Source organism: Cinclus cinclus, chromosome 2 (genome assembly GCF_963662255.1).
Source record: "Cinclus cinclus chromosome 2, bCinCin1.1, whole genome shotgun sequence".
Classification (NCBI taxonomy): domain Eukaryota; kingdom Metazoa; phylum Chordata; class Aves; order Passeriformes; family Cinclidae; genus Cinclus; species Cinclus cinclus.
Window position 1 is genome coordinate 49,722,720 of NC_085047.1, and position 25,999 is coordinate 49,748,718.

The 25,999-nt window shown below is 41.0% G+C and overlaps 1 protein-coding gene across 1 annotated transcript in view; it reads left to right on the top strand.

Annotated features, from left to right (window-relative positions):
* The window catches only part of MTUS2 (microtubule associated scaffold protein 2), a 156,223-nt gene that overhangs the window by 76,270 nt on the left and 53,954 nt on the right, over positions 1-25,999 (top strand). Inside the window, exon 4 of the mRNA XM_062514689.1 lies at positions 20,521-20,682. Coding sequence (XP_062370673.1) covers positions 20,521-20,682 — 162 coding nt within the window. The remainder of the gene's footprint in view (positions 1-20,520; positions 20,683-25,999) is intronic.

Genomic DNA, 25,999 nt, shown 5'->3' on the forward strand with positions numbered 1-25,999 from the left:
AGCTGGAGGAGGGTCTTCTGATGGTAGATGGTACTTAGTGTTAGTCAGCTCAGCTTCAAATACTGCACAACAGCACATATTTATTCTGTTTTATTGGCACTTGGCTGCCTTCTAGTTTCTTAGTTGCTTAGCAAAATAATGAAATTGAATATTATAATGCTGCATGCATTGCTGGATCAAATGGTGTTTTACAGATGAATGGAGAGCTAAGTTTTGTCATTTCTGCATTAATAGCATCATTATCGTTGTTTTTATTATTATTGTCCATTGTATTATTTTGCAAATGAGATATTAAAGGCCCAAGTAGATTAGGTTTGAGATTCATCTATCCTAATTAGATATCTCAAAGTTAGAATGCCTCAGCCTGCAGCACTCACCATAGGCTTCTTTTCTAATCAGCAAAGAGGAGCAGGCAACTCTTGAAAATAATTCAGGTCTTCCTAGAAGAGAGGTTTTGCTGGTGTCTTCTCTGCTGATCACAAAGAGATTGTGGAGTCACTCATTCAAATTCATGTAGTCAATATTTTAGGGAAACATTTTTGCTGAGTTCATTGTGGTCACAAAAGTGCCAGTGGCAAATGTGAAAACTGAATTCAAGTTTGGTTTTTCTTCTGATCTGTGCTTTGGTTCTCCCCCTGGTTCCTGGGTTTCAGGATATTTCATTTCAGGACCCTGACTTGCAACATTTTGCTAATTCAGATTGGGCATGAATGTCCAATGCCACAAAGGACCACAGACTGTTATGAGGTGTCAGTGAGTGGTACTTTTCTGCCAGCAACTTCAGAGATACCTGAACATAAATAATGTTGGGGAATCTTCAGCTGTTTGGTGCATATCTTCGTTATAAAATATTTATGAATTTTGTAATCCTTACTAAAATCGTGATTCTGCAAACTAGTATGAGACAAAGCTTGGTGCTCTGGTGCTTTGTTTTCCCCTTGTTTGTGTGTTTCTCTTTGTTAAACTTCATTTTTCTGATACATAGCACTAGAAGCAGTCTTCTACTGCCTCCCTCATCCCCAGGGAAGGAGACAGTGGAGTTGCCAAAATGGGTTTTCCTCTGTGTCAAAGTCATGGAGAAAAGCTGAATTTGGTGTTAGAGGTTTCTCCTGCTGGACTGGTAGACAGCCACTGTCCCGCAGAGCCCCTTTATACCATGACTTGCAGTGTTTAAAAGTTGATCCTAATAGTTTGAGTCATATTTACAACTAGTCACTTATGTCTTAGAATGGAGTCCCATCGTGGCATTACCAAAATCTTGGATGTGTTGCCTGACTCTTGGCTTCTCTCTGGGCAGGTTTTTTATTTCAGCAGTTTTTCACTAGTCCAGGAAAAGCTGAAGATGGGGAAATCAGTGGAAGTCACCTCTTTTGTCTCCTTTTCTTCTTCTCTCCTGTTTCCAGGACCACAGGGAAATGCTCCCTTTAGATGTAATGTGACGTTAAAGGCAAAGGATGTTTTTGTGCATTTTCACATACTCACAAAACCATCAAAGTTGGACAAGGCAGTGGAGATCATCTAGTCCAACCATCAACCCAGCATAATCACCCCTAAAACATATTCCCAAGTGCCACATCAAGTGCTTCTTGAACTCTTCCAGGGACAGTGACTCCATCAGCCTCCTAATTTATTCCAATGCCCAGCTACTCCTTCAGTGTAAATTGTAATTTTTTTTTTTTCTAGTACCTAATCCAAACCTCCTCTGGCACAATATAAGGTCATTTCCTTTCATCCTTTCACTTGAGACATGTCAGAAGTGACTGACCCCACCTCACTACATCCTCCTTTCAGGTAGTTATGAATTTTGCTCAGATCCTCCTGAGATGTGGGACAAGTGAAGGGAAATGCCACCTGGCAACTAACCTGTGCAGGGACAAGGGCAGCACTGAAGCAGTTACAGATGTATGGGGCAGGAAAAGCCCAGCATCCTCATCACAGCCTCCCTCTAAGCACTGCTGCCCTTCCCACAAACTACATTATAGGTCACACTTGTATTTTATGGTGTCGCTACACATGTTGTTGTTCTAGTCTGAGGCTTTGATGATTGTGCAGCAGTGGAATGAAACATGTAGCTTTTTTGACAGTATTGATTTCCAAAAATAAAAGCCAGTCACTGACCCACGGCAGCATGTTTTTTCCTTCACTGCAGTGTGCTGCACTAGGCCACGGTCTCAGTTCTTGCAGACCCATTTCGTGATGGAATATAGAGAAGCTCTGAGTAAATGAGCAGAGCTGCAACTGTGTCATGGTTGAACCCTAGTCAGAAACTAAGCCCCACGCAGCTGCTCGCTCACTCCCACCAGCAGGATGGGGGAGAGAATCAGAAGGGTAGAAGTGAGAAAACTCATGGGTTGACATAAAGACAGTTTAATAGGGAAATAAAAAAAAAAACACATTCAAGCAAAGCAAAAAAACCCCAAGGAATTAATTCACTGCTTTCCCATGGGCAGGCAGGAGTTTAGCCATCCCCAGGAGAGCAGGGCCCCATCACACCTAACAGTGACTTGGGAAGTTAATTTCTTCAGTCTCTCCCTCTTCCTCCTTCAGAGGCTTTATATACTGAGCATGATGCCATGTGGTCTTGCATATCCCCTTGGACCATCGGGGTCAGCTGTCCTGGCTGTGTCCCCTCCCAGCTCCTTGTGCACCCCCAGCCCATTCACAGGCAGGGCAATGCATGCAGAAAAAGCCTGGATGCTGTGCAAGCGCTGCTCAGCAACAGCTGAAGCATCCCTGTGTTATCAACACCATTTCCAGCACAAATCCGAAATACAGCTGAAGAAAATTAACTTTACCCTGCCAAAACCAGCACAGTCAGGCTGATTATTTCCTGGATCACTGGATCAGAGAGATTGAACAGATGAATGTGTTTTGGTTTATTTCCAGACAAATTATTTTCTTTTAACCCTATTGTTCATATCTGGCAGCCGATATCAGTTCAATGAACGACTCCTGTTTTCTTTGCAAAATCATGAATTTACAGTGTACCTTGTAACTAAAGAACCATATTCAACATATTTGTAGAACACTCCCACTCCATCAAATGCTGAATTCAATTTCACTGGGAACAGTTCATTCTCTAGCATTTTTGTCATGTTTATTATTTTCTTATTCCATTATCTAGGGTAAGCAGACCGAAGAATTCTCATCTAAATATTTTCCCGATTATATGAATAATTAATTTGACAAAAGTACAAACACGCAGGCAGAAGAAAGTAGTAAAGCCAGGATTTGAGTACCCGGCAGGAAAACAAGCAACCTTTTGTTTGTTCCTCCACCTCAAGTAAACTAAGATGCCAGTGCTTCCCCTGAGCTTGGTGGGAAGCAGCGATCCCGGAGGATGCGCGGCGGGTTCGGCTCGGGAGCGTTGTCAGGATCGGCGCTGCCCTCCCGTGGCCGTCAATGTGCCTGGGAAAGGGAAAATCGATGGGAAAATGTATTCTAAAGGACTACGAGGCTGAGCCTGAATTCAGATGCCTTTACAAACTTGTTTCTTTTTTTTTTTTCTTCCGAGGCAAAGTCTTGCAATAAAACTCCCGGGGTTAATTCCTGATGAGCGTCGATGGGTGCAAGTCAAAAAGGAACTCAGGATCTCAAGAAATACATTTCTCTGCAGCTGGGCTGTGTGTATCTTGATGATTTGTGTGGTTTTGCTTAGGCTGGTTGGTTCCTAGGCCATTTCCTATGCAAAGGTCTGTTTTTCTTCTCTGTGACTGAAGTCCGTATGTAACAGGGCTCACTCGGGGAGGAAAGCAAATGACTCATCCCGTACGCTCAGCACCCCTCCACAGAGCACATGCCTTCACACCAAGAGAGCTGAAGAAGAGAAAGGATAGAAGAAAGTCAGGGGAGACCACCCACCCTCTCTCTAGCCAAAGCCTTTCCTGGTCATTAAGGCTTGGTCTTTATATTGGACTTGCTCCAACTATCTGGGAGCCAAGCATCTTTCTCAGAGAAGAAAGAGTGCATGGGGATCAAAATGTAAGTAGAGGCTGACTCTGTAAATCAAATACTTCTGCATGATGTGTGAACTGACTGTACACTTTGGCAGAGATCTTAAGAAATGTCTAGATGCCATTTAGCTACTCCTTTGGGATATTCCTCAATGATTTGTTTTCCAAAGGGGGCTTTTCACTTTCTGAGGAACAAGCACTAGCATGTGCTCCAAACTGAGGTGTCTGTGCTGACTTCAGTGTCGGGAAAGCACATTCCCAGCTGAAAGGTGGGAAGTAGGAAGGTGGGGAGGCAGCGGGGCCAGGGAATGGGGATCTCTGGGGCTGGGCAGCAGTGTCAGGCAGAGCAGCATCATGCTCCTCATGCAGCTGAGCTGCCTGGAGGGGCTTGTGCAGGTGCCAGCCTGCCTCCATTTTCAGCATATTCTGTTGAATACAATTGCCTGTGTTTGCCTAGTCATCAGAGACATGCTGATTGTACACTGAAACAACAAGATGTTCAGAAATGCAAAAATGTGGGTATAGAGCAAAAAAGACTGAAGTACTGAAGTACTGAAGCACTGCTGTGGTGAGTGCTGAAAGGTTCCACGGGCACAAGCAAAGACTAGACAAGCCCGCAGAAGTGAAAACCCTCTGTGGCTCTGCACACAGAAAGCACTTTTGAGGCTGGAAAAGACGCGAGAGGAGAGAAGGTTCACTCTCTTTTGCTCTGTTTCTGTGTTCTTTCCTTTTTTTCTTCATTCTCTGCTGCTGATCACCAGTGAAAACAGAAAACTGGGTTAACTGGGTGTGTTGTCTGTCAATAGGGCTGATGTTTTGTTCTCCAGTGACCTCCCCAAAGCCGGGGCTTGATGTTCTAAAGAGATTCAATTATCTATTGTTGCTCTGCACCCATACTGCAGGGGTGAAAAAGAAGCACAACCAGTTTCAGCCTCATTGTGCTGAGGACTGTACAAACTCAACAGCTCTCAGAGTTCGGCTTTGTTTCTTACGGAGGTGTTTGCTGCCTTTGAGTGCTCCTATTTAAAACTGTGACATAGATGCACCTACACAGTTTTCAAAGAATAATTGTTGTCACAGTTGTTGCTAGATATCAGATATCTCTGTAATTGTGACTCTTTTCTATCTCTGTTTCATGCTGTGCCGCTGAATTGTTTAGAAGGAACCTGAATTTTTCCAAGCCCTGCTAGGGAGGCCCATTCTAGGTACATAAAAGAGATTATATAGACTGTTGTATTTACAAACCACTTGAAGTGTAAGCAGTCTATACATTTACATAAAGGGAAGCAATAAATTAGAACTGTCATCTTGAAGATTAGCAGTTGTCAGATGTTGACTTTGTGTTAAAAATAACCTGGTAGTACTTACTCATGTAATGAATAGGTGGCATACTGCCTTACCTGATCTGGGTGATGGGAAGGACAGTGACTGTGGGCCAGGGAGTCTCTGCTTGTGTTGCTAAGCCATGGCCGTGTTTCACCCCACAGTAACCAGCTTGTGGCTGTAACCTTTGCCAGGTGACAAGGGTCCTTCTGGGGTTATCCACCCCCTGTGCAGCTCAGAAACACCATGTGCTGTAGGTGCAGGCAGCTGGGATATTGGTTTTGCTCCACTGCAAACCTAGTGGTGATTGTCCAGTACCAAGGGACCCAGCTGCTCTCCACCCACTTGGAACTTTGGAAAGGCACAGGAAGAAGAACCTGTCAGCAGATCTTTCTCGTCCCTTACTGGACTTTCTTCTGCTTCTGGGGAGCAAATGGAAAACATAACCCTGTATGAGTTCCTTTTATGCAAATGTGTGTTTGTTTATTTGTAATGTGGGATGCTGGGTGGTCCTAATTTTGTGATGGGAGCCAGCCCCTAGGGAGTCCAGACCTTGAGGCTCAAGTAATCTGACTGGAGAGACTCGTATTTACTTTCTGAAAAACAGTCAGGCTTTCAGAAAGTGATTGTTCCACCACATAAAGAGTCTTAAAACAACTTTGACAGATACAATGGAGGTCGACTTTGGGTCATAATCACATTGAAGGCAATCATAAGGCTTTAAATTAATAAGACATGTATTAAGCATAGCCTGAAAGCACTCCCACTTCACTAATCCACTCAGAGTCATAGCTTTTGAAGGAATCATGTAGCATTTAAGTTAATAATGTGCTTCTTAAAAATAGTGCTTTTAGTAGCAAATATATGACGGCTGAACTTATTGTCCAGCCTTTAATTTAGCACTGTATTCCTGCTTAAATTAGAGTGTCTGAATAGCATTAGAGAGGCTCCCCACAGCTTACTAGTTGGAAAGCCCAGATCCATGCTTCTTTTCCAGTTATCAGTGCTGTCATTTTGACAGACACAAGGAAGAGCTTTTCCTCCTTCCCTTGGGTCCCAAAAGCCATCCTTGTTGTTCCAGGTAACACTCCACTTTTAAATGTGATCACAGTGACTCAAATGTTTGGGGTTTCTCTCTCAATTTTTTTTTCGTGATTTCCCAAGTAAACAAATTCTTTGTAATTCAGTGGAATTAGTCCTGTGTTAATTCTCCATCTCTCCTGCATTTTGAACTGTTCTGAGGGAAGGCGCCACTCCAGATTCTATAGGTTTCATAGAATTAGCAGCTTGCTAAAGACCAAAGATCCAAATTAAGAAAATTCCTGTCTTGTGGTCTTAGTGGTCCAAAGCCTTTCTGGCCTTCTGACACAAAACCTGCCACAACACCAGAGCCTAAATAGCAGCTGGAGGCCGTGGCAGGGCAGTGAGAGCTCTCTGTGTCATTTATGAGGCCTCTTCAGGAGGGAAACACTGAAACTGCAGACACAAGGAGGACCCACAGGTAGGGGCACATGTAGCTGATGGGGAGCTGGGAGCGTTTTTCTGGGAATAACAGGCACTTGGGGGTGCTGCCATCATCAGTGCAGTGGAGATGTAATAATACACACAGCACAAAAATTCAGAGGAGACCAGATTACATTAGTCCCCCTATTCACAGAGCAGAGTGTTGAAAAAGTTAGTAGGTGGGCAGAAGTTGGTGATGATGCTGGCATTGTTAAATAGGGCTGGTCTTCCAGATCTCCCAAAGCGCAGAGTTCTTTTGATTTGTTGCATCTCCCTGCATTCTGCTAACAAGAGCAAGAAGATAAAATGCTGTTGAGGAAGCACCAGCACCAGCCCAAATTTATCTAATTTTGAGGGTTTTCAGCAAAATATGTTACATTTCCAAACTCACAAGAACCTGCTTTTAATCTTTTTTTTCCCCCCTAAATTTTAGAGAATACAAAGAGTATAAGAACCCTGTCTGGGGTGTAGCAGTTAAAATTTCGTTATGAATTTCAACAAAATCACAGACCTTCCAGAGAAACCAGTATCTGGCATGTTGATTAATCTGACAAACTCCTCACTGTTCTTCAGGCTTTCCATTGTCTTTTCATTGTATAAACAAGAAAACAAAACCAAAACTCCAAAGGAAGTTCATGAAACTGTGTCATGTAAAACCAGAAGAAAAACTTGTTACCACTCATAAAAGATGAAGCTGTTTGCTTTTTTCCCAGCCACTGAGAAGCCACTGACTGTTTTTGAGGTAGGGTTTCTAGGGGAGTGGATCTTAATTTCTGCTAATGGCTATGCTTCATTTAGGTCTGTAGTATAAAATATTATCTCCATGTGTATCTTGTGGGGCTAGTAGTGTTTCTTGCTCTCAGACAACAATTTTTGTCCACCAGGAACCCCAAGTCTTTCTCCTCAGGGCTGTTCTCCACAAGTTCTTGCACTGTTTTCTAAATTTAATGTAGTAAAAAATAATATCCTTTCTGCAAAGAGCCTCAGCAGCATCTTCCACTCCCTCTTTCATCCATGGGACTTTGGAAATTTGGAAGGAGACAGATGAGTTTGGTGCATTGCCTTGTTTCCCAGACCCTAAGGAGTTTACAAATAAAATACATGCAGTTTTAACCAAAATTGGCCTTTCCATGTCTCACAGTAGTGTGGTGTGATATCACTGCTCATACCGTTTCAAAAAAACACAGTATATTCCTTTAAAAGGAAGATCTTAAAGATGCTCTCAAGCTACATATAAGTGCTGAAGAATGTAAAAAAAAAAAAAAAAAGAAGCGTAGCATGATTATTTTCTTATTCATATTAGTGTAATTCTTTTACACTAACACCAGCTAAGATTTTTGCATAACCATACTTGCCTTCAGGACTCAGGAATATAAGAGAGGCACCAAGGGCCATGTGAGGGTCCTGTCAGATTCTGGCACCATGGAGGAGAAGGAAACTCTGCACAACCAACAAAACAGCTCAAAGGATGATCTACTGCTTAGACTCTCCTGAGACCTCTGCCATTTGTTAGCCGGTCTAAGACCTATCCAACTACTCCTCCAGAGTACAGGGCTTTGGAGACCTTTTCTTAAAACTGAAGTAGTATGGAAATAACTTGAATTGCAGCCTTCCAGTAGACAGCACTTTGGTTTAATGTTTCTGCGCTTGTGCTATACATGCAAAGTTAATTAAATGTGCCTGATACACAAAAGGATATTATTTGTGTTGGTATAAAACATTTCAGGTCATACTCCTAACTTTGTGCCTCTTTAAAATAATTTCTACTTTGTGCCTCTTTAAAATAATTTGCATTTATTCAAAAGCCTGCCCACTCCCCACATAGACAAACCTGTTCTCAAACCTGTTGATAATTCCAGGCATCTTGAAAAAATACTTGGATTTAAAATGGTGCAAAATGAGAAACTGTGCTTTACTCAATAACCCTTATACTACATGTATAATTAAAAAGCTTTTATTTAAGTAGTCCCTTACAAGTCTTAAATACAGAACAATTCATACGGAGGTGTGGTTAATAGGTTATTTCTCATTAATCCTGCAGTTTGATTTCCACATGCCAGAGATGGGCAAGTGAATTTATCTCCAAAGGTCTTGTGTAAGAAAAAGACCAATGGCAAGGGTACAAGTAATTATTTCTCTTTGTAACATCAGGACCTTGCTTTTTAAAATCAGTGGACTTAGAGGCACAATCTTGTCCAACAAAGCAGTGTTATCAGGTGTTCCAGCCAGGCCAGGGGCAATCCACACAGTATCATATCATGCCAAAATGGATGTTGCAGTCATGCATCCAGCCTGGCAGCAACTTGCCCACTAATGCAGAAGACCAGGAACCAATTCACTACTTTATTATAACTTGTTTAATTTCAATGAAAGCATGATGTAATGTGCTGACATGGGAAAACATGGCACCTGCCCACAAAAGCCACTCAGAGAAGGCTCCCTGGTGCCAGAGCATGTGGCAAGACCACTGGGGTGCTGCAGTCAGACAGGGAATTTCATGCCTGGCTGCCTAGGCTGTGTTTGCACTCTGAAGAACAGATTTTCTGAGTAATCAGACTGGTGTATTTCACATTTATGAACCCAGCAAGAAATGCATATCTAGAGCATAAATGGTATTATGATACCGTAATTTATATTTAAACTGTCTGACCAAATAGTGGTGTACAGTCCTTACTTTAATCCTGGCACTGGAATTTGGGGGTCTTTGTTGGTTATTCCCTTTTCAGAGAATCACAGAATAACCCATGTTGGAAGGAAATCTGTAGATCATCTGTTCCAACATTCTGTGGAAAAGGGAGCCTACATGAGATTACCAAGCACCCTGTCCAGTTATATCTTGAAAACCTTTAGCGACGGGGACACTTTCACATCTCTGGGGGAGGTTGTTCTAGTGATTGACTGTTCTTACTGTAAAAAAATTGCTCCTTATGTTGAGATGAAACCTCTCTCAGTGCAGCTTGTACCTTCTTGTTGTCTCCATGTGGCTCCTTGTGATGTGAGAGCCTCTGTCCTCTCTGTAGGAGCCCTTCAAGTACTGGGATACTGCAATTGGGTCCCCCCTGAGCCTTCCCTTCTAGAGCAGAGAGGAGCTAACTCCTCCAGGCTCTCCTTGTAGGGCAGCTTCTAGAGCCCTTGATCATTTTCATGGACCTCCTGTAAAACTTCTCCATTTTGTACATTTTGTTTTGATCTAGGGGACCAGAGATGGAGACTCTGGAGTATCCCACGGTTCACTTTCTCATTTACGGAAAATGCAACTCCATTTCCTCTTCTTCCCTTTATATCATACAGCCATCCACTGTAGTTTCCTAGACCTGAGAATTTTCCCACCAAGTTTGTGTATTTCCAATCACATCATAAATCTAAGAGTGGCCACAAAATGCCAGTCCCTCCTGTTTGTTGCATAGACTATGTATGCACTTGCCTTTGGAAAGTCTTGGGAAGCATTCCATAGTACTCTGGTAGGTGCTTTGGCTGTGCCTGTGAAAATCAATTGTGCATGCTCCAGTGAATTGGTCTTACATTTTATTTCTTATCAGAAGCATTTATTGTAATGAAGAGAAGCCACTCAGTTTGATTCTGCTACTGCCAGTCAGATACATTCAAGTATGAAGGGGAAAAAAACCCCGTAAAATGATCAAATGAAGAAAATTTTTGATCAAGTAGAAAAGTTAAATTACTTGTTCTATAAAGTCACTGCCATTTTTAAAGAATCTACCTCCTCTAGTTAACCTTTGCAGTTTTCAACGTAATTTTAATTTTATATACTTTAAAGAGGTTTCGTTTTTTAAAATAAATGCAATTAAACATCTGCTCCCTGCAAAATATTATGGGTCAAATGGTTTAGATTACTCCAGTTCACAGAAATATAATCATAGATAAAACACTTTGCAAAACGTATTTAGCTGGATCACTAGGTTATGACATTTAGTATTGCTAATTGTAAGATTAGTGTATTGTAAAAGTAATTGAATTTTTCCCAAAATCATCTACTAAAGGCACTAGTTTTAGTAAGCATGAGATAAGGAAAGTTTTTAACACTCACATCATTGAAAATTTACATTTATTCTCCATGGATAATGCCATTTATAATAGAAGCCTGTTTTGCTTGTGTTTCTCTCTCCTGGTGGTTTTGAATTGCAGTTTTATAGCCACGTTCCTCATAACTGGCAATATTTATTATAAAAAACTCATTAGTTTGATTGAACAGGTTAAGATGTTTTTTGAGGGAGACATTTGATCAGCAGAATTCTACAAGTCAAACTTATTTTTGGAATATAAAATATACAATGTAGCTAGCACATGTGTTAAAAATCAAGCTTTCCACTGAAAAATGTTTCCTGACTGTTGAAACTCTGGACTATGCAAATAATTTTTTTCCAGATTTATATTTTGCTATAAGTTTGGGAGTTTTTTTCTGTATGACATCCAAAATAGCAACAAAACACAGATCTAGACAAGAGTTAGCCCAGAGCAGCGCTGTACATGTTGTGGATTACTTACACAGGAATTTGTGAAAATTAACTGGCAAAAGCAGATTCTCACATTTTCTCTTGAACAGCATGTTGTCCAAGAGGATGAACATGATGTGAGCACAGCAAATGGTTGCTCTGAACAGTTTAGAAAACTCCCTGCCTGTTTCCAAAGCACAGTTTTGGTGCCTGTCAGCTCCTTTCTCCCCAATCAAAGCACTGCTCAGCATTCATGGGAAGTTCTGCTCAGCTGCTTGCAACCTTCATACTCTGAAATGGAGACATCTGTGGGTTTGATACTCCTTCAGGGCTGAGATGGTGATTAAGAATAAGCACAGTGAGTTAAATTTGAATGTGAAATGAAATAGGAGTTAAGTTCCTAAGCAGCTTTGAGGATCTGTGCCTGAGCTCATAAAATGCAATTAATTAGTGACTAACTGAGGACTCTCAAAGGCTCTTCCATCCTTGAGGTTTCAGTATGACATGTCCCCTCCTTAGCCTGTGTCACATGCTCTAAAGTCATCATTATGCCACATAAGGAGTCAGACACATTTTCCAGCTCTTTGATCTAACATAATTCCATGTAAACTGCAGCACACACATCGTTGTGGGTTTGGCAGGGAAGGAGCAGGACTGAATGCCACCTTAAGCACTGACAATTGTCAGGGCATTGCTTAACCTGTCCTAGTCTGCTGAGCTGTGGCAACCAGCATGGATTGTGGAAATTCATTATTGCTATTGGAAAACCATTAACACTTTTCCCAGGGATTATATTTACCTTTAGGTGTCAAAATACTCCAAGCCAGTGTTTAATCAAATTAAAAGCAGCAGTTCCAGGAAAGAGGCATTTATTGATGACAAAATGCTATAAGGTCCAACAGATGTCATTCCTTGTAATAAGGCATGTGGCTCTAATTTGGCACTCCTTGCCATCAGGAGGAACCTCTTGCTGAGCAGATGTCACTTCTAATTCTGTCTTTCATGGGTGCCTGTGCCCTGTAGGAATTGTTATGCCAGTTCAGAAGCAGGCTCAGTGCCATGAAAGCAGATGGTCATGAGCACAAGTCATGCTACAAAACTGGTGCTTCTAGAAGTGTGGATGCTAAGAGCAAAGGACTACCCAGGAACATCAAAATCTTTCTATGCAGGAAAATTCTCCTTAAGTAGGCTGACACATGCCATTAGTGCTTTAGTGGTAGTAGAAAATGGATGTTCAATGTATCTTCTTTCTGGTTATTTTAACTTCGGACCAGCCTTTGGTGATCCCAGGGGTCATTCTGGCAGCTGAGGGCATTGGATCATATACGTGTCCTTGGCAAAAATGCCATCAATGCTTGGCATTACTTTGAGAGCCCTACAGTGCCTGGGAATTTCGTGGTGTAGAGCAGTACCCTTCTGGGCAATGAGGGGGAGAAGTGACCCTTGGACCTGTATTCATCCACCTCCTCTGTAATGACTGTCGGACAACACCTGGAGTAAATCTGTGCTCCTGTTTTTCTTCACATGCTTTTTGCTTAGTATGGAGAGTAGTCTTTTGCCTAAAACATTCAGCCCATGTTAAAATTTTGTTGCACTGAAGATGAACACCTCAGTTGCTCTCACTGGGATCAGATACAGTTTTTCTTACTAGCCTTCAGTAACAATTTTCTACAATTTTCTATTCAGCTTTTAGTAACAATTGATTTCAATAAATTTACCGAACACAGGATTCCAGAAAACCTGTTGCTTGGATATACCTATTTATTTACTCTCCCAAAATGAACCTTAGAGGAATTTAAATGTTTAAATGATGTGTAACATGTTCTTAACTTGTGTCAGCAAGAAGAGCTTCCAAAACATTATGAGTACGAGCTTGCCTTCAAGTGTATCTCAGGTTTTAAGAACCAGCCCTTGCTACGGTTAATTGATAGGCTTCAGTAATTACAGAGTAAGATCAGCTTATTCTGATCTGATCTGTTAGAAATCTTAATCCATATGTCTAGGAGAAGCTTACAGCAGGTATGTTTCTCTCTTCTCAGTTAGAGAGAGAAGCAAACATTTCCCCAGTGTATCATTCCACTGCATCAGCTTCTCCAAGTACCACAAGAGACTCTTCAGTGGAGTATTCCTGATGTGGGATGTTTCTTGTCACTGTGATCAGAGTAATACACTGAATGAGGAAAGTTTGCAGGGAAGGTTTGGTCCTGAATGACCTTTGATGGCTCAGCTCCAAGCAGTGCCAGGAGATTCCTCTTTCAGAAGATAGATAGCTACACAGTGATGTCTGGGGCACATTTTAAAATGTCTGTGCAGCCCAGGTATCTTTAGCAGGATTCAAAAAAACGTATATTATCCCTTCTGACAAATATTGCAATTGATCAGCAAAATACTGTGCTGTCTTCGCTCCATGTCCTATGGGGTTTTAATTAGCCAGCCATGCAAAAGCTCTCAGCTAGACAAGAAGCTGTGGAATCTGCTAGTGACATGCAAAGCCACCACCAACATACAGACTTTATTACATAGTAAAATGCTCATCTTTCCTGATAGAGATGTGACATCTCACCAGAACCCAAGTAAAATGGGTTATGTGATTCCATGGTCTGGCATGGTCAGTGAGTTGTCTGTAATTCCCAGTAACACATACAGAGATTTTATTTTGTGGTGAAATTTTCACCTTGCCCAATGACACTTCTAACACTTCTGGAGGGAGCAGTGCATGGCTCCACTCAACTAAGAAATGCATTTAGCTGGATCCCAAAATATATATTTTATTTGGTGATGTGAAATGAATTAGTTAGCATTGATACAAGGAGGTGTATCAGTAGAAGGCTGTATTTCTGCCATCTATTATGTATGAAGGGCACTGAAGATGGGTTTGTGCCACAAAAATTAAACTAGATATCAAAACCTCAGTGTCATCAAAACCAGTAAATTATGTAAAGGAAGGAGCTTCAATTCCACTTGGCAGAGGCAAAACATCTCCACTTTTCTTAAACCCACTTTGATGTGAGACTAAGGTGAATGACCTCCTTTGCCAGTGACATGGAGCATACATGGCCCAGCTCAGTGGATGCTTCTTGGCTGCAAGTCCAGCCTTGGCTGTGCTGGTGAGAAAGGGAAGGTCTGGAAGCCAGACTAAGCCCATTCTCCCGATCCCTCACCCTGTTCTTCACACTGTGGCCATGGTTTTGTCTGCTCTAACCCTCTCAGGAAAAGCTGCTATGATCAGCCTGAGTGGTGTCGGGATGAGACAGCCTACAGAATTTGGCCAGCTTTTGTTTAGCAGTGCAAACACAGTCTGATGGACCAAGCCTCAAGTAAAGGCCACATGTGCAAGGGCATCCTGCTGGAAGCAGGGTTACCAGTGCTGCCCTGGCAGCTCAGCTGCCACCTGAGTTAGGAAAGCACAGCCTGAAGAAGTGATGCTTGCCTCTGCTCTACCAGAAACACAACCTCTGTCTTTTGCTTGCCTGGATCAGCTGCAAGTGCAGGATACAGCCTTGGCTGCAGAAGCAGTCAGGGCAGCTGGAGGTGAAGGAAGAGCCTGCCAGTGCAGCTGCACAGAGCTGCTTTTGCAGCTCTTCCAGTGGTGGTCATCCTTGCAGGGTTCCCTCCCTTCAGGTGCCAAAAGCCTTCTGCACAGCCAGGTCTAGGGGCCCCAAACCATCTGACACAGGAGGTGACACAGGACAAAGGTGCTTGGCTTTAGGACTGGAGGGCACAAGGAGAAGGATGGACATACAGCAATCTTTTACAGGTGTATTAACGTACAAAAGCCATGGCTGATCACAGTTGTCATTAATTAGCAATGATGGCACAAAACTCCCTCACTATCAGTGAGAGGGCTGCCTCATTGGCAGTGCAGAGACCCAAAGCTATCTAAAGCTGTACTGACAGGCACTACAGATTTGGCTCCTTATTTTGGTGGAAATTATTAACTTGAATGATTAACCTGAATTCAAAATTCAAGTTTCATTTTTAAATGTAAAGACTTCTGAAAAAATCAGCTTTTACAAAGGCATATGATCAGGCACAAAATAATTATTTTACAGGGAATTATTGCTCAAACATCTTTGCCTGAGCCAATAATAATAAAAAAGTGGGGAAAAAATAACCTTTGAGCTAAGTAAATTAAGCTTAAGCATTGTGTGGACATCAATTCTTATGCATCTTCTTTTCTGGGTGGAAAAGAAACCTGTCATGAGCTGATTTCTTGCATATTTGGCACTGCCTCTCTGCAAAGGCAAAAAAAAACAAAAAAACAATTAGCCAGCTAGTAATCTTATGTACTATCAAAACATTTTAATAACATGGTTAGCCCTCAGGGCAAATGATCACATTTTTTTTCAGCTTGAGCTACGGAGCTGTATGGTCAATTGTGTGTCTTGAAAATTACACTGTAAAACCTCATATTGAAATACACTGTGCTGGACTTGAAAACAGCAACCCTTAAAGTACTGAAATTAAAATCTCATTTGACAGGTTGCATATCTGGTTATCATTAACAACTTCACAAGTAACAATCAGGAATAAAGAATGGGCATTAATTGAAGGATGGGCAAATGTCCAAGGTTAGTGAAAAGTGAGTCTTGCAGGTTTTGGTTTTAAACATCACCGGATTATTTCCATCAGTTCAGATATTTTTCTTATCAGATCATTCCCCATGGCAATGACTTTAAATTTCACTGTGTGCTTGTACTTTTGTTTGAAAACTGGGGCACAAAAGCACAGCCTAGTAAAACCCAGAGGAATAATGCATCCCAGTGTTTTGCTGGTGAAAAAAAGTTGTTCCAGCCTCATTCATCATCAGGTTTTTCTGCTCACTTCTCTGTCTCTGCTGTTACCTTGCTGTGTGAATTTGGAAAGAGGCTCTGATCTTTTTTAAACCTTCTTCAGTTATGTGCCTGAGAAGTGATTTAGAATTGCTAAGTGGGATCAACATGGGACTGCAACATTGCTAAGTGGGATGCAACAACTAGGTGTAACTTCATTGTCATTATAGGCATCAAGTAGTGTCCAAGGATCTTTGTGCTGGAAAGGCTTTCCTATAACCCTGGGTAAATGTTTGTCCTTCAGTGGACATGCACATGCCAGCATGTTCCCAGTGCCTTGAGTGTGATTTCAGCTGCAGCAGGAGCTATCAGCTCCAAACCTCCTGGCAGCACAGGGAATGCTTGACCTGCTGTGAAGAGCTGGAAACTCACTCCGCATCCACAAGTGTCACAGGCTGCACACAGCAATCCATAGGACAGGGAGCTGCAGAAGAAGCTGCACTCACGTTGTTAACACTCCTCTGCAGTTTGGCAGCAAGACACAGAACCGTAGGCATCGTCAAACAAGATGCTTTTCTGGAGGGGATGCAAATTCTCCAAGAGAAGGGGACTTTATTGCCCTTGATTGCAGACAGGGAAATCTGTAGCTGTGTGGCTCCAGAACACAGCCCTTCCTGTAATTGTCTCCTCTCAGATCAAGACTTACCACACAACATGGCCTAATTAATTTCCCATCAAATGCATAATTCTCCCCATTCATGTTCTGCTAGTTTTACAGTTATATATAGGATATTTTAATCCTTTTTTATAAATATTTGTAAATCATTACAGAAAAGGAACACCTACAAGAGACACAAACTCATAGTGACACATACAAGAGAGTCTTCCTTTTTTGAGCGTGAGGAGCCCCTGAAATGAGCTGCAGCCAGATGGTAAAAAGAGTGGTGGCAGATACTGAGGGAGAGTGGTTTAAAGACATCTAGGAGCCAGTGGGATTCTCATCATGGTTTTCTTGGAATACACAGCCTGCAGTATGTTCCCAGCCCTAATTTCTCCACGTCTACTGGCAAACAATTGTAGGGGAAGAGTGGCTGCAGCTGGGACTTTCTAAAATAACTGCAAGTCTTCAAAGGAATATTCTTCTTTTCCATATTTCTCTATTTTCAGAAGCAGAAGAGTAGGATTCCTTGGGGCTCATAGTGAGGAGTTGATAAAAGTGAGGCTGAACGCCTTTAGCCCCAGCAGATCATTAATAGCCTGTTAAACACTCTACTGCCAAGTCAGCAGTGCTGCTCCTCATAGACCACAGAATCTGCAAAAATGCAGAGCCTTTTATGTAGCAGTGCCCCAAACGACCCATCAGGTGCTTCAAAGGCAAGCAGAGCCTCCCCCGGTTTAGACAGAATGCCAAAGTAGAGGAGGTGGAGGGAGGAGATACAATACAACAAAGGATGTGGTCACCTGCGAACTGTTCACCCACTGCACATCTGGTGTTTCTGTACAGGCTTTTACTGAAAAATAAGAGGTGGTATCATGGAAGGGCAGATGCTACTGATTCACCTGCTGCAGGCCAGAGTGGGAGGATTACTTCATGAGGGACTAACAGATGGACCATCTGATGAATAATCTTTCTGATTTTCCTATAAGCTGATTCCTTGAAGTAAATGAAAACTTTTCTTTTCCTCCTAGATCATGAGAAATACGCATTCTCCTAGGTCTTTAATTTAATTTCTTCTTTGCATACTGTCTGAGCTATGGATTCCAGCACAGTGTGTAGCAAGGTGAAACTCACCTGCTTCTGGGGAACTGGATGCTGCCCTAGTGATATCCATGGAAGCGGCAAACATTTGCTTTTTGGGGCATATTATACACCCATGTGTTGTGTCCCACTGTCTCTTTCCAATCTTCATCTATGAGTGAAGAGCAAAGTGGGAGATAATGTCTCGTAAGTCAAACATTGACCTTATCTCAGCAAATCATGGGTATATTGATATTGCTGTTGTGGTGAGGCGGCCTTGGCTGGCTGCCAGGCACTCACCCTGCTGCTGTCTCACTGTCTCACCTGAGACCACAGGTAGAGATAAAGACGTGGAGATCACTTACCAACTGCTAGCACAGGCAAAAAAAAATTGACTTAAAAATATTTAATATATTTACAATTAAAATAGAGTTGAAAGGTGTGAAACAAAGAAAAAGAAAAAAACTAAAATAGCTTTCCCCCCACTGCTTTTTTCCAGTCTCAGCTTCACTTCTCCCTTCCCAATTCCTCTACCTTCTCCATCCCATATCCCCACTGAGCAGAGCAGTGGGAAGAGAATGGGGGTTGCTGTTGGTCCATTACAGTTCCTCTTTTCCATTTCTTCCATCTCACACTTCTTCCTGCTCCTGCATGGGTCTTTACCCAGAGCTGCTGTCCCTCAGATAAACCTGCTCTGGTGTGATTCTCGTGTCCAGGCCCACAGCTTCTTCCAGGGCCCTGCTCCTGTGAGGGTTCTCCATAGGTGCAGCTTCCTCTGGTGGACCATGTCCACCTGTGCCAGTGTGGAGTTCCCCATGGACTGCAATGTGGATATCTTCACCATGGTCTTCTCCACAAGCTGCAGGGAAATACCTGCTTCCCCATGGTCTTCTCCAGGCTCTGTAGGGAACACCTGCTCCCTCCCAGCCTCACACTTCTTCCCTTACTCCTCACTGTAGGGCAGTGAATAAAGGTTGAAATTAAAAATAAAGGGTTCCCATTGAAGAACACTTGAACTCCATTTCTCTGCAAATAATAATTTACACTTCAAGGTTAAAGCTTCTGCAATGGAAACTTATAAAAAAAATAGCTGAAGAAAGAAAGAAAAAAAATTTCCACAAGTGGTGTTACCCAAACTGACTGGGTAAGCACATATATGAGACCACTTCAGGAATAGCTTCAGCAGTGTGGTGCAGACAGCCTGAGGTGGGCACACATGCTGCAGCATACCCCTGGCACCTGGCAGAAAAGATGCCCTCGTGCACAGCTGCAGAAGAGACAGGGCTAGGCTGGGCCAGATTTTCTGCTGTTGTGACTTTGTGGAAGTCAGCAGTGTTTTGTCACAGTTAATCCAGCACATAAACTTAAATGTTTGCTACACAGGTGAAAAATCCGTGTAGTTTGGATATTCAGCACTGACCTGATGTGCTAGGGGTTGTTATGTGCAGAGATGTGTAAAGGTGACAAATGCTTCAGGTGTTTTTGTTCCTGTGTAGAATACACCACACTGTTTTGAATTTTTAATGTGGCTTGGGAAAGGTGAAATATGTTTGTAGAAGTCCATTTATATTGCAGATACACACTTTAAATTAAGACTTGTATGCAAGCATCCTTGAAGACAGAAAGCTGTTTACTCAGAGCCAAAAGCTATATTCTGACTTTAACAGAAACAGGATTTTCTTTTCCAACCTGCTGTTTTTTTCTAGTAGATTTTTTAGTAATAAAGGCAAAGAATGGAATCTCTTCATTACTTGCACACTTTCAAGAAGCCTTACATCTTAAAAATACTGGACACTTGGACATGCCAATTATTAAGATAATGCTATCATTTTCCTCCAGGCAGTACCTGACCAATACTACATTGTATCTTTGTAAAACAATTGAAATACAAATTGTAGGTGTTTTCTGACATCCTTTGTATTTCTTGCACTATCTTCACTCATTTTTTCAAACAAAATGTTCGTTCTTCTGCAAATGTTCAAGTCCAGATCTGCTGTAATCTTTTCGCTCCTCTTAGGCCTTGTGGACAGATAGGTAAAAACAACAGTCCAACTTTGCCTTTCTCAAATGTTAAGAAAATATTGTTTTCCTTATGTCTACAAGGAATCTAGGGTGTCATTATTCCCTAGATGGTAAATGCAGGATGAAACTGAACCAATAAAAATTTGAAAGAGGTCGATATGAGGTGGAAAAACTTGGCAGTCTAATATTTGTTTTGAGAATATGACTGAAGATGTAAGATGTGAGAGTTAAGGCAGAATTTTTTCTTTGTTTTTTATCTCATTATTCAAATGCCTGAGTGTGATCTGAGGGACTCTTTGTGGGAAAACTCCACCTGAGCAGGGGAATTTGAAACTTCGCACCACTGAGCCCTGCTATTCCCCTTAATTTCAAACACCAGCAGCTTCCAACTGATAGGGTAAATCTGTGGTGTGGCTCCTCTAGCAGCTATAAAACCATAAATTCTTCCACCCATATATTTAGGAATTCCTTAGTTTCTTTATGTGCATCGCACCTTCGTAGAGGTAAACCAAGAGGAGGTCTTAATTTCCTGTTGGAATCAGACTGTACCAGCTGCCAAGATTTAGCATTTAAGTTGTTAGGAACCCTTTATTTCTACCTGAGGGTCTATACTGGAGAAAGTCTGTGTAACTTAGCCCAAGGTGCAGTGAGAACGTGTCACTGTAGGTTATAATTGCTGATAGAAGTTCGGTCTGTATGCCACAGTTCACATACATTTTTTATGGACTTATAATTAGTGCAGTTCCGGTCTCCTGCAGGTTCCAGCTTTGGAAATGAAGAGCAGACCACCCCTAGGGCATCTGCACCTTCTAAGGATGTTCCCAAGGGGAGCAGCAAAAGCACAACGCAGGTATCGAGCAGCACAGCGACTCCACGCAGGAGCTTACTGCCAGCACCAAAAACTGCCACAGCACCCGCTGGTAAGTGCTCCAAACTTAAAACACCACCGGTGTTAAGCCAAGAAATGCAGAAACCTTGCTGTGATGCTGTTTTACTGCTTGCTTTTAATTAATTTTCATGCCATCCTTAGGCCCACTGCTGGTGTGCTGATTTACTGTAGACTCTTCTAAACATAGTCAACAACACAACTATAATCTCATTTTGTGAGTTATGTGTGGAATTGAAGGCATTTACTGTCCATAACTACACAAGGCAGAGATTTAGTGTATATGTTGTTGGTTCTGAACAAGCAGCTTTTTGAAAACATTTTTGAAAACATTGCTTTGCTTTAGAGACCAAAGCGTTTCATTGAGCAGATAATTCATTGCTAGGTATCTTTGCAGTGATGAGAATACTGGCCTCCAGGTTTAAGTAATCTTTGTTTTTTTCACTCAGAGAGGCAGAAGGAGGCAAGCAAACAAAGCAAAAAAACCCTAGTCTTGTTTCCTTGCCTAAACTCTCCTTCTGCTCAAATCAGTTATGTCTCAAATGACCAATTCCATCAAGGTCAGATCAGATCTAACCGTTCAGATACCAAAATAAATAATTTTTTTCCAGGGTGGCTCTTATTCTACAGTGTTTCATCTCTACGTAAGTTCCATTGGGTTTGATAACACATTGCAAATGGAGCCAGGAAGGAAAAATCAGTGCAAAATATGAGACAAAGACTTTATGAATTGCTAGTTCTTGTCACCTGGTTTCAAGACAGATTAACCTTTTGTAGTGGTTTGACCTTGGCTGGACATCAGGAACCCCCCAAAGCAACCGAACAGAGGGAGATAAATGCAATTAAATGCTCATGGATCAAGATAAGGATGACGGGATAACTCGGCAATTACCATGTCATAAACTTGCCTGTTTTATTCTGGAAGGAAAGTAAACGTGGAAGTAGGGTTATCTGCCTGTACTATACAAACAGGCACAGTTCCTGAACAGGGGCAGCTGAAAAGTTTAGGAAGTTGTTATACAAAGCAGACAAGCAAAAGAAACTATGTTAGTCCATTTTTCTGGTTTATTATTTTTATGAGCCAAGTTAGGAACGTGTAGCTGTGGCCAATTAATGATTTTCTTTTAATCTTTTTTTTAATTAAAACAGTGTCATGGTTCCTCACAATGCTACGTATTTGATAGGAGCAAAAGTAGAAATAACTCAAAGAAATTATGAAGAACAAGGGGTTTTTCAGCAGTTCTAATCTTGCCTCTATTGAAGTAGCATATGAACACCAGGTGTAGATCCCAATGTGACAGAGACACCTACAGAATGTAAACTTTTCTGTTTAGGTATCCTATGGACAGTGATTTCTATAGACTTGATGTTGCATATATATTTGGCATCTGGCCAGCCTCCTGTGCAAGACCCTGAAGTTACTAAACTGAGGTGCTTAGAGCACTCCACAGTTACAGATGAGGAGCACAGGCACTATTGTGTATTGCACACAGCATATTTTATGAAAGGAAGAAAGAAAGTATTTCACAAAGAGGATGGCAGTAATATAAATATAAATAATATTTCTGAAAGAGTGCGATATCAGGTAATGTAAAAATTAAATTTGTGTTTCAGAGATGTACATAATTTTATCTATGTATGAATAGCAAATTAATTCACAAATGAAAACATCTACCTATATTAAAGAATCAAGAATAGCTATCAAAAATTGCATAAAAGTTTTAATGAATTAGGTATTTCTTGAGAAGACCACATGAACTGTAAATTTTCACTTAAAAAAATAAAGACAACACTGCTCAGGAGAGATTATATTCCTGATATTTCACTAAAAGTGCTTGTGAAATAAATTGGACTGTAGGGAATAAAAAATATTCAATTAATTAAATTAGACTCCTTTAGCTTCTGCTGTGCAGCAGATGATGCTGTGCTTCAGATGATCAAAAAATAATTCTGTCATGGGACGATAACAGTGGAAGAGCGTTGTCATGCAAGTTGTTTTGCAGGCATGAACTGATGGCCTTTTCAACTGGTCTGTGAAGACTGCACTTAATTAAGTTTCAGTGTGTTGCACAGCCCTTTTTATATTTACATGTCTGTCAATTTATAGAAAAGGGAAAAGAAAGCACATACCTGACCAGAAAAAAGAGAGGCCTTTTTATCTTACCTAAATATATTAGCTACTTTGGGAAGTACAGTGATAACCTAACTAAAACTTACCATTTTTATATTACTTTATATTTTGTTTAATGATAGGTGAAAGCAGCTCTCCATAAGGAATTTTGCAACTATAATCTAGCTCTGAAATTCATATAAGCTTCCTCTTTCCACAGATGTTGATTAACATATATAGTACTTGAAGCATACATATATTAATTTTCTGGTTTAAATTTCCCTTAAAATGGGGGAATATCTGCAGAAGGCAATGTCTGAACATTGACATGACAGAACATGACAGACTCAGTTCTGTCCACCAGGCTGGATCTGCCACCCAACTGTCTATGAAATCAGAGAGCTGTGGGATTTTATATTTTCTATACCGTTACAGATTTTGAGGGGTGTGTGTTACAGGATTCCTACTTCTATTTGGTTATTATTTAATGACTGTTGTCATCCATAAGAAATATCCTAATTTGACTGCAATGACAGTGGCAATAAGGAATTAATTTGAGCAGCTTGTTCCTTCTTGGCCCCCTAAATTAAAGACAATCAAAAACATTGTTCAAAAAAAATTTCACCCAGTCAATTCCTGTGCTTCTGCAAGTCCCAGTAAATCGTATATAACAGGACAGGCTGTTAAATGCAGTCAGTCAAGATGAAAAATAAGAGGCCAGTGTTAGCTCTCACCAGCAATCTTATAGTGTAAAATGTGCCTTTCTTGATCAGATTCTACAAAATCCAGACAGCACAACGTCAGCAGGAGGGAGAGGGATGAGCTGAGGTCACCTGAGGGGGGAAGAATGAGCACCAGCTCTCTTGCAGGGATGAAGAGAGAAGAGTTTGCTGCTGAACTTTGTTCTCCCTTGCTGAACAGCACTGTGCAGTGGGTTACATTCATATTGTTCCTGTACTGAGCACAGGGATATGCAGCACTACCTTGCAGGTGAAAGTGCGAGTTCATCTGCAAGTTTTCCTACCTTTCTTCTGGGAACCACTCTAAAACATGGCATAGCACAACTGCGTGAGGAAGAGACAATAAAATGCTGTAGGATGCATGCAAAATGCCAGAAAGAGGAGCAGTTGTTTTAACTCTTTAAATAATGTTGGATGTTCTGAATTACCGTGAGATTTACCCTGAGTCCAAAGAATGATTTATTTTATCAGCTTTTATTTTTTTTAGACACCAGCTAAAGGGACTTTTTTAAAAAATACAAGAACAAGGTAACCGTTTTCAGACAAGACAATGAAATAGTCATTGTCCTTTCTTTCTTTCTTTCTTTCTTTCTTTCTTTCTTTCTTTCTTTCTTTCTTTCTTTCTTTCTTTCTTTCTTTCTCTTTCTTCTTATCACAAAGCAGCAGCATAGCAGTTTCTACTTCAAGAAATACATAGTCTTTCTTCCACATCTACTTATTTATTCACTCTTTCAGTGTCTCATAGATCACTGGAAGTAGAGAGTCTCTAGAGAGAATTAGACTGCTCTCATTTTACAGAATCCATCATATTTCCAGCTTTGTTCATTTTGTCTCAAACAATGCATGCAGGGATGTGTCATTACTCACCAAGGACAAGACTAGTCATAGGTATCAGGGGGAAAGGAAGAAAAAAGCTCAAAGGGGCTCCCTGTGTCTGTGAGTAACTATAGATAATTCCTTGGTTGTTTTTTGGTTGTTGTTGTTTTGTTTTTGGGTTTTTTTAAACTTTCAGACTGCATTAGTTAACTTATAAAATACTCCTGAGAACATCTGGAATCCCTCTGAATGCAGTCAGTCCCATTGAATTGTTGATGATGTCTACAGCATGTTAGGATTTGTTTTGGAATAAATACTCAATGTACAATTTGTTAGCCTGCTTTCAGTCTGAAGTACAAAAGCAAATTGAAGCCTATCCCAGAATACAGGCTTTTGAAGACTCAAAAAGGTACAGGCAAATACAAGTGCTGGTTCTGCAGTGCTTGAGAAGATGTCTTGGATAAGGTATCTTTTGCTCTGGGTCCTAGGCTAGCGTTCAGCACTGCTGGGGGAATGGAGAAATGGCTTTGTTTGTCTGCTCTTTTTCAAAGTGATTTCTGGAATGCTTTGACTTGTGTTTCTAATTATTTTGCATTTGCTCCTTCTGTTTCATTTGGAGCAGGCTGTGTATGTTGATTAGGAAATGTAAATACCTTTACAGAACTGTGTGTTTAGAGGCCTTTTTCAAAAGAAAATGTTGTAAGCACACTAGTAGAAAAGGCAAACAAATATTTGTGTTCATTGTTCTTTTAGGGCCTGAAATATCCAGTTCTTTACACAAATGTAGCTTTTAAAAGAGGGGAAATATTGAGAGATTTCTAACCTTAAATGGAATGTAGATTCACATAAAAATCAGTATTTTGTGGCTTTGATTACTGGCTACCAGAAACAACACTTTTCATTGCATGAGCTCTGTCAGTGGTAGGAGTTGGTAGAGCCTTGGAAACCGTTCCAGGAAGCCTGGAAGTTAATGGTGGTTCCTGAGATGCCAGGAGCTTTTTGCTGGGAAGCTCAGTGCTAAGAGCCCTGATTAGGCAGCCAGCAGGAATAAGGCTAATGTACAGGAATTTAACAGTAGAGCTAACTGGAATTCTGTATTTCCAGTCTGTGGGAAATAACATCAAGAATTTGAAGTAAATTTTGTTCCAGATCAGATTTAATATACATTATAAAAGATGAATTTAGAAGAAAATTTTAAAAGTGTGCAAGTTCAAGAAAGATACAGTTATGGTGCTTAATCTCCTTTCGTAATTTTGTGTATTTCTTACTATTTTATGATTGCACGCGTAACACCTTTTGACTTCTCAAAATATATATGACAATATGATTTGAGGTTTTACATGTGTTCAGGCCTGTAATAACAACTGAAAAATGTTTGTCTTGTTTCCTGAGTTACCCTGGAGCGTCAGACATTTTTTGTGCATTTTTGTCTTTGAATTACTTTCAGTACACTTCAAGCTAGAAAAGATCAAGCTTTATAACCTCCTGCTGTACCATACCCTGTGCTACTGCACATTATGCTAATTGTCACACCAGCATTCTCCCTCAGATTTTTTTAAACCTGAAATTCTATATTTCTGTGAAATGACAAATTCTGAGCCCAAACACTTGTAATCTAAAGATTCATTTTCCCTGCAGGAAATCAACATGTTTTCTGAGTGCTTCTCTTCCAACCATCTAACAGC